Source organism: Maylandia zebra, linkage group LG4, assembly GCF_041146795.1.
Source record: "Maylandia zebra isolate NMK-2024a linkage group LG4, Mzebra_GT3a, whole genome shotgun sequence".
In the NCBI taxonomy this organism is placed as follows: Eukaryota; Metazoa; Chordata; class Actinopteri; order Cichliformes; family Cichlidae; genus Maylandia; species Maylandia zebra.
The window spans coordinates 20,918,753-20,932,764 of record NC_135170.1 but is presented as its reverse complement, the minus strand read 5'-3'; the positions used below and the strand labels follow the sequence as shown (position 1 = coordinate 20,932,764).

At 42.7% G+C, this 14,012-nt stretch overlaps 2 protein-coding genes across 2 annotated transcripts; both read left to right on the top strand.

Moving 5' to 3' along the window:
- Nucleotides 1-3,488: 3,488 nt before the first annotated feature.
- On the top strand, nt 3,489-6,250 carry cbx8a (chromobox homolog 8a (Pc class homolog, Drosophila)). Its single transcript, XM_004558337.6, has 5 exons — nt 3,489-3,710; nt 3,838-3,881; nt 4,323-4,388; nt 4,802-4,868; nt 5,297-6,250. The coding sequence occupies exons 1-5, from the start codon at nt 3,642-3,644 to the stop codon at nt 6,077-6,079; spliced, it is 1,029 nt and encodes a 342-aa protein (XP_004558394.2). The 5' UTR covers nt 3,489-3,641; the 3' UTR covers nt 6,080-6,250.
- Nucleotides 6,251-6,349: 99 nt separating this feature from the next.
- Nucleotides 6,350-12,873, top strand: LOC101468220 (meteorin-like protein). The gene is made up of 4 exons (XM_004558338.3): nt 6,350-9,050; nt 9,489-9,895; nt 11,039-11,098; nt 11,866-12,873. Exons 1-4 carry the CDS (start codon nt 8,974-8,976, stop codon nt 12,192-12,194), a joined length of 873 nt encoding a protein of 290 aa, XP_004558395.1. The 5' UTR covers nt 6,350-8,973; the 3' UTR covers nt 12,195-12,873.
- Nucleotides 12,874-14,012: the final 1,139 nt, after the last annotated feature.

Sequence of the window (14,012 nt, the reverse complement as noted above, 5' to 3'; positions counted from 1 at the left end):
TTTCTCAAGGGTTTCTGGTCATGTAATGTTGGACAAAGAACTTTACATGACTTTACATGTGAATATTAACAGTATTTTCATTCTTACAGCCTTTCATTCCCTTTAAATCACAGAAACTTTAGGTCAAGGCCTCTAAAACTTTACATTTGCTCAAGAGACTTAAGATTTAGATAAGATAAGATAAGATAGAACTTTATTAATCCCTCGGGTGGGTTCCTCTGGGAAATTCGACTTCCAAAAAAAGCACAGCAACGACCGAAGTTACAGTTACAGAACTGTTATATATATATATATATATACACACACACACACACACACACACACACACACACACACACACACACACACACACACACACACACACACACACATATATAAATACAGAGACAAATATAAATAAAATATACAAAGGGGATAAATAGAATAAATAGGAATAAAAAATAAAAATACAAGTGAATTGCACATTTCAAGTATTGAGTCTATTGCACTGTTGACTATTTACAAAAAGTATTGCACAAGGTATTGTACAGTGAGGTGCAGAGGCACTGCAGCTTAGTTGTTCCTCCCTCCTTTGATCTCCTGTTTCCCTTCCCTCTCCCCTCCAGACAGGAGGGGAAAAATTTTCATTTCTGGGAAACTTTTCGTCACAAATGTATTTCAGCTACTCTGCACTTCGGAAGAAAAATCCTTTTCTACTTGAACACTACACATAAAGTCGACGTGAAGCTTTATTTTTGCACCGTTTTTGTTAATAAAAAGCACAAGAAGGCCTTTTTTTTTTTGCTTCCTTAGGCAAAGCCAAAGAAAAGGGCCAGATTGCTGGATTGCGCACAGTGGATCCAGCAATCTGCCCGCCCAGCGCGGTCAACAGAGGGGGAGAGAGAGAGGACCCAACACAACTCCAGCAGCTGCTCTGACGTTCCAAGTGTCCCAGCAGTTCTAGAAAGAAAGAGAGGACGCAAACCCAATATGCACATGCATTATGATAAAGACGACGGCAGCAGCTCAGCAGAGCCAGACGCCAAACATAGCAAGCTCATGAGGGAGCCCACGTCTCACCACAGCCGACGCCCGCATCATCACGGGCAGACATCAGATCACTGCCGCATGCAGCTGACCAAGAGGTTTCAGGAGGAAACCACGATAACACCCAAATCCCACAGCGAGCAGAGACATTTGGGGGGCGCGGGCTTCTCTTACCCGTGCGCATTAGCTTCGGATTTGCGCAAAAGCGAGCAGGGGAGGCACATGACTCACTGTTTGAGCATGAAGCGGCCTGCAGCGAACGAGAACTCTCTACCCCGGGAACAAGCTTCACCTTCACACACCGATTCCATCCACGAAGCCTCCGAGCATCCAGCCTCATCCTGGACCCCCTGTTTCGCTCACCTGGACACTGTGACCGTAACCGATGTCACCTTGAACTTCCTGACAGTCACCGTCAGAGAGAGCAGCACGGACAAAGGCTTCTTCAAAGACAAAAAATGAGTATTTCATGTAGTTCAGAGGAGGCCAATACCTGCCAAGGAGGTAACTGTGTAACAAGCTACTAACAAACAGGCCTACTGTAATACTATATTTTTTCTATGTAACTTTCAAACGTGTACATACCGATATTTAATACGCTGCTGATGAAATTAAAATCAAACTGAAGTTTAAGGAGTGTTGTTGTTGCTGTTGTTGTTGCTCTTTGACTGTCAGCTCTCACTATTTCTTTTTGCACTGTTTGTTTATACTTGTAGAGTTTCTGTAGAGTTATCTGATCGCGATCTTTGTGGAACAATCTTTGCTGGCTAAAATTCATTCAGTTGGAACATTCTTTGACAGCGATGCCAAATACGATTTCTCGCTGGCTGACAGGTGGTTTTGGTTGAATTGTGATGAAGTTTTGTACGTGATTCAGCCCAATTTCTAGCTTTAGGTTTGCACCATCCTGCGTTCAACAAAACACCGCGATTTTAATTAAGATCAGAGGTTATTGTAATTGGGGTTTTTTTTAATTAGTTTGCCCATACATTACTCTGTTTATAGTAACCATTGTCCTTGATGTAAATATGTAAGAAAAACATTGTGTATGTTTCTGCTCTGTGTCCTGTGTACTGTTTGTTTGTATATGTGTCTTTCTGGTTGCTGTTACAACCAGATTTCCCCTTGTGGGACAATTAAAGGATTTTTCGATTCTATTCTATACTAATTGGTGGGAGTGTATTTTTATCCAAAAATAATGTAAATCTAATGTGTAATGTTTTATCATTCCTGACAAATAGGAAATGCACAGATTCATATTTAGAAGTGTCTCCAGAAAATTGTTTATCGCGACTTTATATTTTGCGTCAAGTCCTGATCTTAAAACGCTTATTTAAACATGTGAAAGCTGACAAAGTCTTTGTAAGCACTGATCTGTATGGGCGTGGAAAATGTTAGCAGATAAAATCTGATTATCCTTTAAATTTTACAATTTTGATTGGAAATTTCACTTGGACAGTTTTTTCTCCTCAAAGTTTCAAAGTCCCTGACATGTTGTTTCCTCTCACATCTTCCCAGGATAAACTCTGACAGGATGCTGCTGCTTGTGCGTTAATTTGCAGAACTTAAAATTAAATCGTAAATTTGCTCTTCATACTCTTTAGATCTTCTTGTAACAATCGTTTCCATAACTGTTGCCATTGAAATAGCAAATTAAAACAAACCGACTTTGTTTTATGTGCCAGAGATTTCTCTTCTGCCATAAAGATTTACACCAGTAGGTCCCGGAATTGCCGCTAAAAACAGACAATTTTAAAATTCGTATTTTTAAATAATATTTCTATTATCTATTATGTAATTTGAGCCATGCTGGCTGAATTATGGACACAGACAGTGAAAGTGTTTCAAGGACGGAGCAATGGGAACAAGTGGGAACAACCTTCTTTAGAGACTCGGCGTGTGAACACGACACTGCTTACATCTAACATTAAATTATGTTTTTATAATAAACAGGTCATTAAAAAAATTATTTAGATCTGTAGATCAGTTAAAACAGTAACCCGGGGTTACTCAGTACAAGCTTGATACGGTTTCATTTAATACATTTGCATCTGCATGTCATTATTATCATAATAATTATTAGCCTGTTATTTTAGCGCTGAGTAGTTCATGCTTCTGCTTTTTATAGACTTATATTTTGTGGATTTTTTACACCTTTATTTGAGCTTTTTAAGTATACAATCTTTCATTAAATAAAGGAGTTAGTCTTCCATCTTTGTTCGCGTTTCTTTTTTATTCTAGTGGAATTCAGCGTTTTCTTCTCGCCGTGTAGGGGAGGGCTCTTTGTACCCCCTCATGGACCTCTGGGGGGGTCAGTAGACCCGCTCCGAGACCCTCTGACTTTGCTTAGTCCACTGTGCCAGACATTCCTGTACAGCAGCCACAGCACAAGACTCCGCCCCATTCACTCAGAAATCCGGAGCACGTAGCAACAACTGAGCCAATGCGCTCCGCCACGATCCGTCCTACCGACCGCGGCGCCTGGCAACAGAAAAAGACGTGATGACGTCCTGTTGTGCGTATTATGGGATGTGCGGAATTAAACAACCCGAAGAGGACGAGGGGAAGCCAAAAATAATAAAAAACACAGAAATAAACGAGGTGCATGGTGAACCATGGAGCTCTCGGCTGTCGGTGAGAGCGTCTTCGCAGCCGAGTCCATCATTAAACGGCGAATCAGACGGGTATTCGCTGTTTTTTTTCCTCCACCCGCAGGCTGTGTCTCTGCGTCTCTAACGCAAACATGTGCGTTTGCAGTGTCGACACGTAGACATCTGATAACCTGACTCTGTTGTGGGTCTGTTTTTGCAGGGTCGTTGGGAATATCTCGTGAAATGGAAGGGTTGGTCTCAGAAGTGAGTATAATAACCGAAGCTGTGAAGGACAGCGCTCCATCCTGGCCGCTTGCACAACTGCACCATCACACAGTGTGGCGTTACTCAGCTTTGTGGATGTGTGGTTTGTTTTTAAAAAAAAATAAAATGCATTTCATGCACTCGGTGTACGGCGGTGCCGTGTGCCGTGCGCCTGCTGGCTCGTGTGCACCTGGCAGGTGTTTGAACACATCTCGCTTTCAGCCCGCTGAGATGTGTTGAAGTCTACACTAGCTTTAGCAATGGCTGAGTTCACCATGCGTCACTGTCCTGCTACGTAGTCTGTAATTGCAGAGCGAGCAAAGCGAGATTGCTTTGATAAAAGTGTCAGGAGCGCGTGTTTTTGCGCATTGACAAATGAGCGTTTCTCAGTGTGTGTCTGTGTGTCGCCAAACACCTCTCCTCTCGGTTGTTGTGACGTAGGTACAGCACTTGGGAGCCGGAGGAAAACATTCTGGATGCACGTCTCTTCTCTGCCTTCGAAGAGAGGTGAGGGTTTGACAGTGAAACAAGTAGGCCTCTCTCTCCCTCTCCCTGCAGAATCGAGTTGGCACCGCGCATTTTGCAAAAGTGTCACTTTAAATAAAACATTTAGTCTGGGTTTAAATCTATGAGCCCCACATCCCCATTCCTGACAGGAAAGTGTCAGCAGAGCCACTTTAAGTAGCTGCAAGATGTGATGTCGCCCATTTAAAATAAATAAATAAATCCCAAACAGATGCATATATATTTCGCTTTATTCGATTTGTATTTAGCTTACAAGTGAAAGCTGATGGAAGCGGGTTGAATTTCAGCCCATAGTCCAGTAAAATGAGATGTTCCAATTTAATCATTGACTTAATGAAAAATAATTGTTTATTGTGTCGTGCGGACTCTTTTAACGATTTATAAAAATTCTTCAGGGAGCGAGAAAGGGAGATGTTCGGGCCGAAAAAGAGGGGACCCAAGCCTGAGACATTTCTTTTAAAGGTGAGTGTTTGTATTTATTTCTGGGTATTCCGTTTTATTCGCTTGTCTTTCCGAGGCGTGGCTTCATGTGCACAGGCTGAACCATTTCAGTGATGTGTGCACTCCTATAAACTTTGATGCCACTGTGCTGTGGTTTCAGTTTTTTGAAAACAATTGTAAGTTTGAAAAAATGTCTCCAAAGATCTCTTTTCTCAAAGGTTTCTGGTCATGTAATGTTGGACAAAGAACTTTACATGACTTTACATGTGAATATTAACAGTATTTTCATTCTTACAGCCTTTCATTCCCTTTAAATCACAGAAACTTTAGGTCAAGGCCTCTAAAACTTTACATTTGCTCAAGAGACTTAAGATTTTCAATTCTGGGAAACTTTTCGTCATAAATGTAATTGGGTTTTTTTTTCTTCTCTTTTTTTTTTGCTTCCTCAGGCCAAAGCCAAAGCCAAAGAAAAGACGTATGAATTTAGAAGAGAGGCTCACAGAGGGATCCAGGTTTCCTATCCCATCCCCGAGCCTATCATAACACCGAGGGCCAGGGAGGGTTTGCGCACCGTGGTTCCCACAATCTTCCCGCCCAGCGCGGTCAACAGAGGGGAAAGTGTCCACATTCGCCCACCAGAGTTGGAGAGAAGACCCAGAACAACTCCAGCAGCTGCTCAGCAGTTCCCCAAAAAGAGAGGACGCAAACCCAAAATGCACATGCATTATGATAAAGACGACGGCAGCAGCTCAGCAGAGCCAGACGCCAAACGTAGCAAGTTCACGAATGAGCCCACGTCTCACCACAGCCGACGCCCGCATCATCACGGGGAGACGTCAGATCACTGCCTCATGCAGTTGACCAAGAGGTTTCAGGAGGAAACCACGATAACACCCAAATCCCACAGCGAGCAGAGACATTTGGGGGGCGCGGGCTTCTCTTACCCGTGCGCATTAGCTTCGGATTTGCGCAAAAGCGAGCAGGGGAGGCACAGGATTCACTGTTTGAGCATGAAGCGGCCTGCAGCGAACGAGAACTCTCTGCCCCGGGAACAAGCTTCACCTTCACACACCGATTCCATCCACGAATCCTCCGAGCATCCAGCCTCATCCTGGACCCCCTGTTTCGCTCACCTGGACACTGTGACCGTAACCGATGTCACCTTGAACTTCCTGACAGTCACCGTCAGAGAGAGCAGCACGGACAAAGGCTTCTTCAAAGATAAAAGATGAGTATTTCATGTAGTTCAGAGGAGGCCAATACCTGCCAAGGAGGTAACTGTGTAACAAGCTACTAACAAACAGGCCTACTGTAATACTATATTTTTTCTATGTAACTTTCAAACGTGTACATACCGATATTTAATACGCTGCTGATGAAATTAAAATCAAACTGAAGTTTAAGGAGTGTTGTTGTTGCTGTTGTTGCTCTTTGACTGTCCACCCGCTCTCACTATTTCTTTTTGCACTGTTTGTTTATACTTGCAGAGTTTCTGTAGAGTTATCTGATCGCGGTCTTTGTGGAACAATCTTTGCTGGCTAAAATTCATTCAGTTGGAACATTCTTTGACAGCGATGCCAAATACGATTTCTCGCTGGCTGACAGGTGGCTTTGGTTGAATTGTGATGAAGTTTTGTACGTGATTCAGCCCAATTTCTAGCTTTAGGTTTGCACCATCCTGCGTTCAACAAAACACCGCGATTTTAATTAAGATCAGAGGTTATTGTAATTGGGGTTTTTTTTATTAATTTGCTCATATTAATTCGTGGGAGTGTATTATTATCCAAAAATAATGTAAATATAATGTGTAATGTTTTATCATTCCTGACAAAGAGGAAATGCACAGATTCATATTTAGAAGTGTCTCCAGAAAATTGTTTATCGCGACTTTATATTTTGCGTCAAGTCCTGACCTTAAAACGCTTATTTAAACATGTGAAAGCTGACAAAGTCTTTGTAAGCACTGACCTGTGTGGGCATGGAAAATGTTGTTAGCAGATAAAATCTTTTTATCGTTTAAAAATAAACATTTTGATTGGAAATTTTGTCAAGGCAGCCAAACGGTGGAGCTTACGTTCCCAAGAACTTCACTTCATACTGTGAAGGCCTGAGGTCACGCCGAAGAAATCATGAACTTCATCATTAGTTTTTACATTTAATTCAATAGAAAAAAAATAGAAAAGGGTTTTAACTCGAGAGTAAAAAATGAACTGTGGAGCTTTAAAACCTAAGACCGAAAAAATAAAATAAATTTAAAAAAAAAATCAAAGTTATAATCTTTGAATCTGTTTCTTTCTTTTTTGTAATTAATTATCTCAGTAGATGAGATCGCGTTTACGTTATGGACACAGAGAGGCCTTAACGCCACTGTCAGTCAGGCATTGAGTGTTAGCGTTAACAGTTTGAATTTATTTAGTCAAATAAATAAAGAAATAAACGCAGTAAATGACACACATCTGTAATTAGTTTGAGTGATTTGTGGTTTGGACATAAAGCCTGCAGACATGACCACAGACACCGTGACCCCGTGCCCCGAATGCACATGAGCGATGAATACATTTCATTAAAAGTTAAATAAAAAAAATACAAAATGCACGAATTTAAAGCGATGGATTGATCGTGTAGATATTGTAGTTTTTATATTATTATTAATGATATGCAGCACCTTGGTTCGTTTGGCCTCCGGATCCAGTCTACACTGTAAGAGGTCACGCTTCACACACAAAGCCTCCATTCATTTTTGTTTTTGTTTTTGTTTTTTTTTTTGTTAGCTTTGTCTCTCTGTGAGCCGATCCTGGAAATTGACTCTTGCTTTTCTTTTCTTTTTTTAAATTTGTTTGTTTATTTTTAACCTCTTTAACGTTTTCTAATGTTGAACTGAAGCTGCAAACAAGGTCATATTTAAATGGGAAACGGAAGTGCGGCGAACACTTCTATAATCGTATTTAAAATAACAGAAAAAGAACTTCACGATTTTAAAAAGGCGTATAGTAAACAGGGACTAAAAACTACCAAGCCTATTTTCACACTTGTAATGTCGGGTATGATTTGATTCCTCCATATTTGCGGCTTACAAGCAGCTGAGGCGACATCTGATGGGGGGGACTGTCCCCGTGACTGCTTCTACTCATTGTCAAAATCCCCTCCTGTCAGGGCGTTTTCGACAAACACGAAGCGCCAGCTCTCGGATCAGTTACGTTACTGTTACGTTCCGCACACGTCCACGAGATGTCGCTACCAGCGGGACTTTAAAGGGATGCCAACCTACTTAAACACAAAGACCCCGCAGGTTAAAAATTCAGAAGAGCTCCTCAGTGGATGAATTTTTGATGACAACTCAGTGACTCACTCCACTCTGTACCCAGCTGCAGAATTAGTGGCAGGAGGGGAGCAGCCTGCTCCTGCACTCGCTCTCTTTTGCAGAAGAAGCCCGCAGCAGGCTTTACTTTGCCTTCCAGATGTGGGGAGACCTTGCGGTGCATCATCCCGCCACTAGATGAAGCTCAAGTTCGGATGCATGTTTCCCTCCTCCTTTGCCTGCTCTTTCTGTTTGTAGATGGCCTGCCTCTAAAAGAATGTCTATACAGAGATCAGGCTTCTCTTAACGCAGTCGGGGATTTGAAATCAGACGTTTTTCCCCTCCCAGGAACTGTAACTTTTTTTTGAAAATGAAAGCAATTTTATGGCAAGCAACATTTTTGAAAGTTGAATGAATCAGATACAAAATACAACTTAAGAACTCCAGTAAAACTTAATAATACACCCTGAACACTTCGGGAGTGAATGAATTACAGTGCAGAAAAGCGCAAAGATGTTAACAGATGGCTGAGGGCCTTCAAACCGATTGTGTCTTTATAGAGCAAAGACAAAGAGCTGGCCGGCAGTACCCAACAACTGGATCGCTCCTAATTAGAGGTTGACAAAGAGAGGGGAGAGTGTGCTAACTGCTGTGTAGCGAGAGAGAAAGAGGGAGAGAAAGAGAGAGAGAGCACAGGAGCGATGCCCCCCCGCCCCAGTCCCCAGAGAGCAGCAGCAGAAAGCCCTCACTCTGTTTATTCACTGACAAACTCTCCAGCCATGCACTGCTACCAGCCTCTCTGGGGTTTTTTATCTTTGTGTGGGTGAGATGTTGCCAAATCTGATTATTTTGACGTGTTTTCTGGCTCTCCGCTGTGCAGCTGATTTGTGTAACTGGACTGGAAGGTAAGAACTCTGATTTCAGATGGGATTTTTCTTTTCTTTAAACGATTTTTTGAAAATACTGAGTGCAATGTTGCTCCTCGGGTAAAGATTGGGGAGAAGCTTTGATACTTTTCTTATGTAACTTATATTTTTTCAAACCGTTCGCTTTGTAGAACATTTACAATCCGTTAAGAGGATTAAAACAGGAGGCTTGGTAGATGAAAGAACATTAATGAATAATTCATATTTAAATCTGCGGATCTGATGGTCGGAATTTATGAACAGACTTTTTAAATTTAATGCAGAAGGGATAAACAAATAAGTTGGAATCTGGTCCATTTGAGTTTTTTGTTAGATTAATATGGTTGAATAATTTATTAAGGATCGAACCATTTAGTTTTTATTAGTAGTGATGACATCCATGCAGTATTTGATTTGGCATTTCCCCCCCGAATCCAGCGGTTTTGCAGCTGGCGTGGATTCCAGGATTGTACTCCAGGTGCGATTACGCTGTACAAAGGGCTCGGTGAGGTGGGTCTACCCGGGTCAGGCCCTCAGAGTGGTCCTCGAGCCCAATCTGTCCTCCGCCCGGCACACCTCCATCTGCATCAAACCGTCTCCCTCCTTCGGCGGAGCCAGCGTGTTCATTGAGCGTGCCGGGCAGCTGGAGCTGCTGGTGACGGACAGCGGGCGGCCGGAGTATCAGGTGTTCTGCTTCCGGGCAGACGGACCTCACAAGCCCGTAATCTACCTCCAGGCCAGCCCTCAGAGTGATGGACCGCGGAACAGACGCACGGTGGGCTTCAAATACGAGCTGCTCACCAACAGGAGTGCTGCGCCAAACCTCGGCCCCAGCGGGCTGGAGAGTGAGTAGTAATCTTTTGGTTCGAGGACATTGAACCTAAATCAAAATTTGGCTTTAGGTCCCGATAAAGCACCATTATGAACGTATTAATATTTCTTATTTGCTAAAGCAAAATCATTTCAGTCAATATCGCAGTATTAATGTAAAGGCTCTGCTTTAAAGTCACGTTTGCACGTATATATATATACATATATATACATATATATATACGTGTGTGTATATATATATATATATATATATATATATTTCTCATGGTTTCAGAGGTATGTACTGCTATAGTGACTTTAAAAGGCAGATTTGGATCTTCGAGGGAGACTTGCCTACCAGTCATAATTCCCAATTTGAAAAAAAAAAGTGGTTATTGAATTATAGTCTTGCCTTGTGGACTGCAGCATGCAGCTGCTGGTCAGTCTAGTTGTCTGGTTTCCATCAAGGGACAAAGCAGATGGGACCGAGCAGACTGCATAGTGGCTGGAGGGCACCGGGCCAAGGGCCTGAATTGAGACTGCAAATACTTTGCAGATTCCACAAATGCCTTATCATTGTGCTTGTCTGTTTATTAGCATTTATCCATGTGTGCAGGCTGGTTTCAGTGTGGTGATGTCATTCTGTGCCGATAATAGACAGCTGCAGGTTTATCTTTTCCGTATTGCCAGTCTGGTGGAGTGTTTGACTCCTGCAGGCTCCTGCATTGGCACGGGGTCAGTCAATTAGGCAGATACAAAAGGAGTCAAACGTGGGGTCGAGACTAGCGTGGGTTTTTGATCTGGTGGTGCGATGGGCAGAGGCTAGAAGCAGCATTCCTCTGGCCAAGCCATGGTTTCTTCAGTGTGTGATGTGAGAAGGGGGATGAATGGAGCCGGTATGTGGGTCAGATTTTAGGTCAGTGAAGTGTTGGCGAGGAGAAGTGACACCTTTCTGTCAGTCACTGTCAGCTATAGAGCTTTGAATCATGACGGTTAGGAGAGAAAAGAGAGCTAAGCAGGCCGAGCGAGGACGTGATTGACAGAGAGAAGTGGGTAAGGCGAGAAACAACATAGCAGAACAAGCGGAAGATTACTCGATGCAGATGACTCGATAGTCACAAAGCTGCCCAGCAAAGAGCACATTTCTAATTTTGTGAAATGATTTTCTCCACCCACAGCATCCTGTCGACCCTGCAATGACACAGAACTTCTCATGGCTATCTGCAGCAGCGACTTTGGTGGGTATCTTACTCAGCGAGATGACAAGATGACACGTCTCTTGCTATTGTTCTTGTTCCCTCTGGCTTTTCCTGCAGCTGCATCATTGAATTTATCTTAATGACTCAGCAACAGTAAGATTTTCCTTGAAATATAATCTTGTACATCACACCACTGTCTAAAGGATCTCCTTTCTCCTGACTCCCTCATCCTGAACTGGTCGAGGCAGATGGCTGCCTTTCCCTGAACCTGGTTCTGCTGGAGGTTTCTTCCTGTTAAAAGGGAGTTTTTCCTTCCTATTGTCACCAATGCTTTCTAGGGAATTGCTGAGCTTTTTCTCTCTATTATTATAGGGTCATTATCTTACAATATAAAATGCCTTTATGTGACTGTTGTTGTTGTGATTTGGCTCTATATAAACAAAATTTAATTGAATTACAGCTGAATGCACTCTCCACCTGGCAACACTTCAAAACCCATCTCATGTTAGGCTGCATAATGGGACAACAGCAGTGCAGACAAACTCAAACAGATGTTGATGATCTGCTGAGTGAGGCTGTGACATTTTTTGTCTGTGCTTTTGTTTGTTCATTTTAAAGGGAGACTAAACTCTGCTTGAGTAGTTCTTCATATGTCCCAGTTCAAAAATAGTCCTCTGTCTTGTTACACTTAACCTTTGTTTAGCCCCCATCAAGCCAGCTTTTTCCCCTAATTAAGTGACCACTTTATCTGAAACATCCACTGGATGCGGCGTAAACACGTGGTTCTGCTTTCCTGTCTTTTTAAGTTGTTCGAGGCTACATCAAAAAGGTCACCCATGACTCTCGGCGTCAAATGTCCTCAGTGGAGGTATCAGCGCCGAGGGTGTACTGGCAGCGCAGTGGAGTGTTTGAGCAACATCTGGATCCACTGGTGTCATGTCAGTCCTGGCGTGGACACATCCACACACTCCTGCAGTGCCACGTCAAGCCCGGAGACGGAGAGTTTCTTTTCACTGGGTCGGAACACTTTGGGGAAGCTTGGTTAGGGTGTGCCCCGCGATACAAAGACTTCCTGTCTGTCTACCACAATGCCCGAACGGCACGCCAGAATTCCTGCGACTTTCCTTTAGACTGAGGAGGGGTGTGTGTGCGCGAGTCATCTTAGCAATACTGAGCTGAGAAGTCTAACCACCTCTGCACTGGCGCACTTCAGATCCTTGCTGTCACGTTCCACCAAGGTGGCACCAGCAGCGAAAAGCCGCTGAAATGCTGGTGATAAAAACTAATTTGGAGGAGGAGAATAGAGTTAACCAGCAGGGCCTCCTGCACTGCAGCTCAGAGAGGGCCGGCCTTTGTCTCTCTTCCATCAATGCCCTCAGTCCTGGGAGAATAAGGAGGGGTTGAGTTGCTGCTCTCTTTTTGTGCCTCTCCCTGCATTAACTGTTGTTCATTTTGCTGCCTCTCTGTGACAATTGCCCTATGAACTGAGGCAGGAGGGTGCACAGCCATTTATTATTGCCAGTTTGTTTTACTGAATAGGAGTGTACATATATACGACGTTTTATCACTTACAGCATTGTGAAATCATCTGTTTTGTGTTTACTCCTGTCTGTTGGATCCTGCACGAGGCAGTTCTTTTCTTTCTGATTCAGGATCGCAGTGCAGTGATCTTTTTTCTTGCAGCTGGAGATGTTTGCCGTAGATATTTTACTTTATTTCCTTTCTTTTTTTTCGGTTGGAGAGTGGATGAAATCTAGAAACAACTGAGACTCCGGATTGCTGAGCTTTAAATAAATCAAATATGTCTACACGTCTCCGTCGCTCTCATGTGCTCATTTTGCCATTTTAAAATAAATAACATAAATAATGTTATTCAGAAGAATGTTTTTTTGTAACAGATAAATCAACATTTCATTATTTACACAATCAATCCACAGATGGTTTTTTTTTTTACACACTCTTTTAAACAGTTTGCACAGATGTTGTGGTCAGCTCATAACTGTGTCTGATGAAGTGTTGAGAAGTGCAATGAGCTCATGATCAATGAATAAAACAGACATTTCATGAGGCCCTCTGTTTAGACAGAATATGCTTTGGCCTCTTAAAAGGTGCCTTTGTGATGACTTAAATGACTTCCCACCCACTTTCTCATTGCATGCAGCATAATCTGTGTTGTTTTTTTTTATATCTGTCTGCACAGAAGAGGATTTAGTGCCAAACTTCCCTTCAAGCTCATTTTTGTTTTCTTTCACTCTTTAATACATCTTTTCGCCCAGGAATCAGATTCTTATGATAATAGGATAACCCTTCCTCGAAGTGAATTACAGAATCTTAGCTGGCCACAACTCTGAGCAGACTGAATCGGGCGTTTCTTTTGAGCCGTGTGGCCTGTGCATCATGGCCCAAGAAGATGAATAGACAGATGTGAGGCCCCCTGAAGCCCGGGGATCCTCCCCTTCAGCCCCTCCCAGGAGAAGGGAACAATTAATTGACTTTTAAAGCAACTGCTTTCTGAGCCTATTCCACACTTCTCCTTGGCTGAGCAGGGCTCACAAATTGGTGTGTTGAACGTTTTATGAGGACTAAATAGCTGCCAATGAAAGTGTAAATGACTGTGTGGTGAATGGGGCACACACAATGGCCCTGCGGCGACTAGGCCTCTGGCAGACATAATGACCATTGTCACGGCTGCTGTCATCTAGAAACCATCAGGGCTCATGAATGCAAGAAGTCAGAGGAGAGGAGAGCCCTCTGTTTTCTTTAACTCCATAAATATTTTCTCTTCTTGCACATTTAGTTTCATATTCTAGTTTAGATTTTTCTCCATCATTCCTGTTAGTATTCATATTTGCTTCTGCCAAGGCACAGCAGCATATAGACCCAAAATGTGCTCATTTAGTAAAAGTTAATTTGTAATTACCTGTAGAAAATATAATTTGTTATGTGCATATTT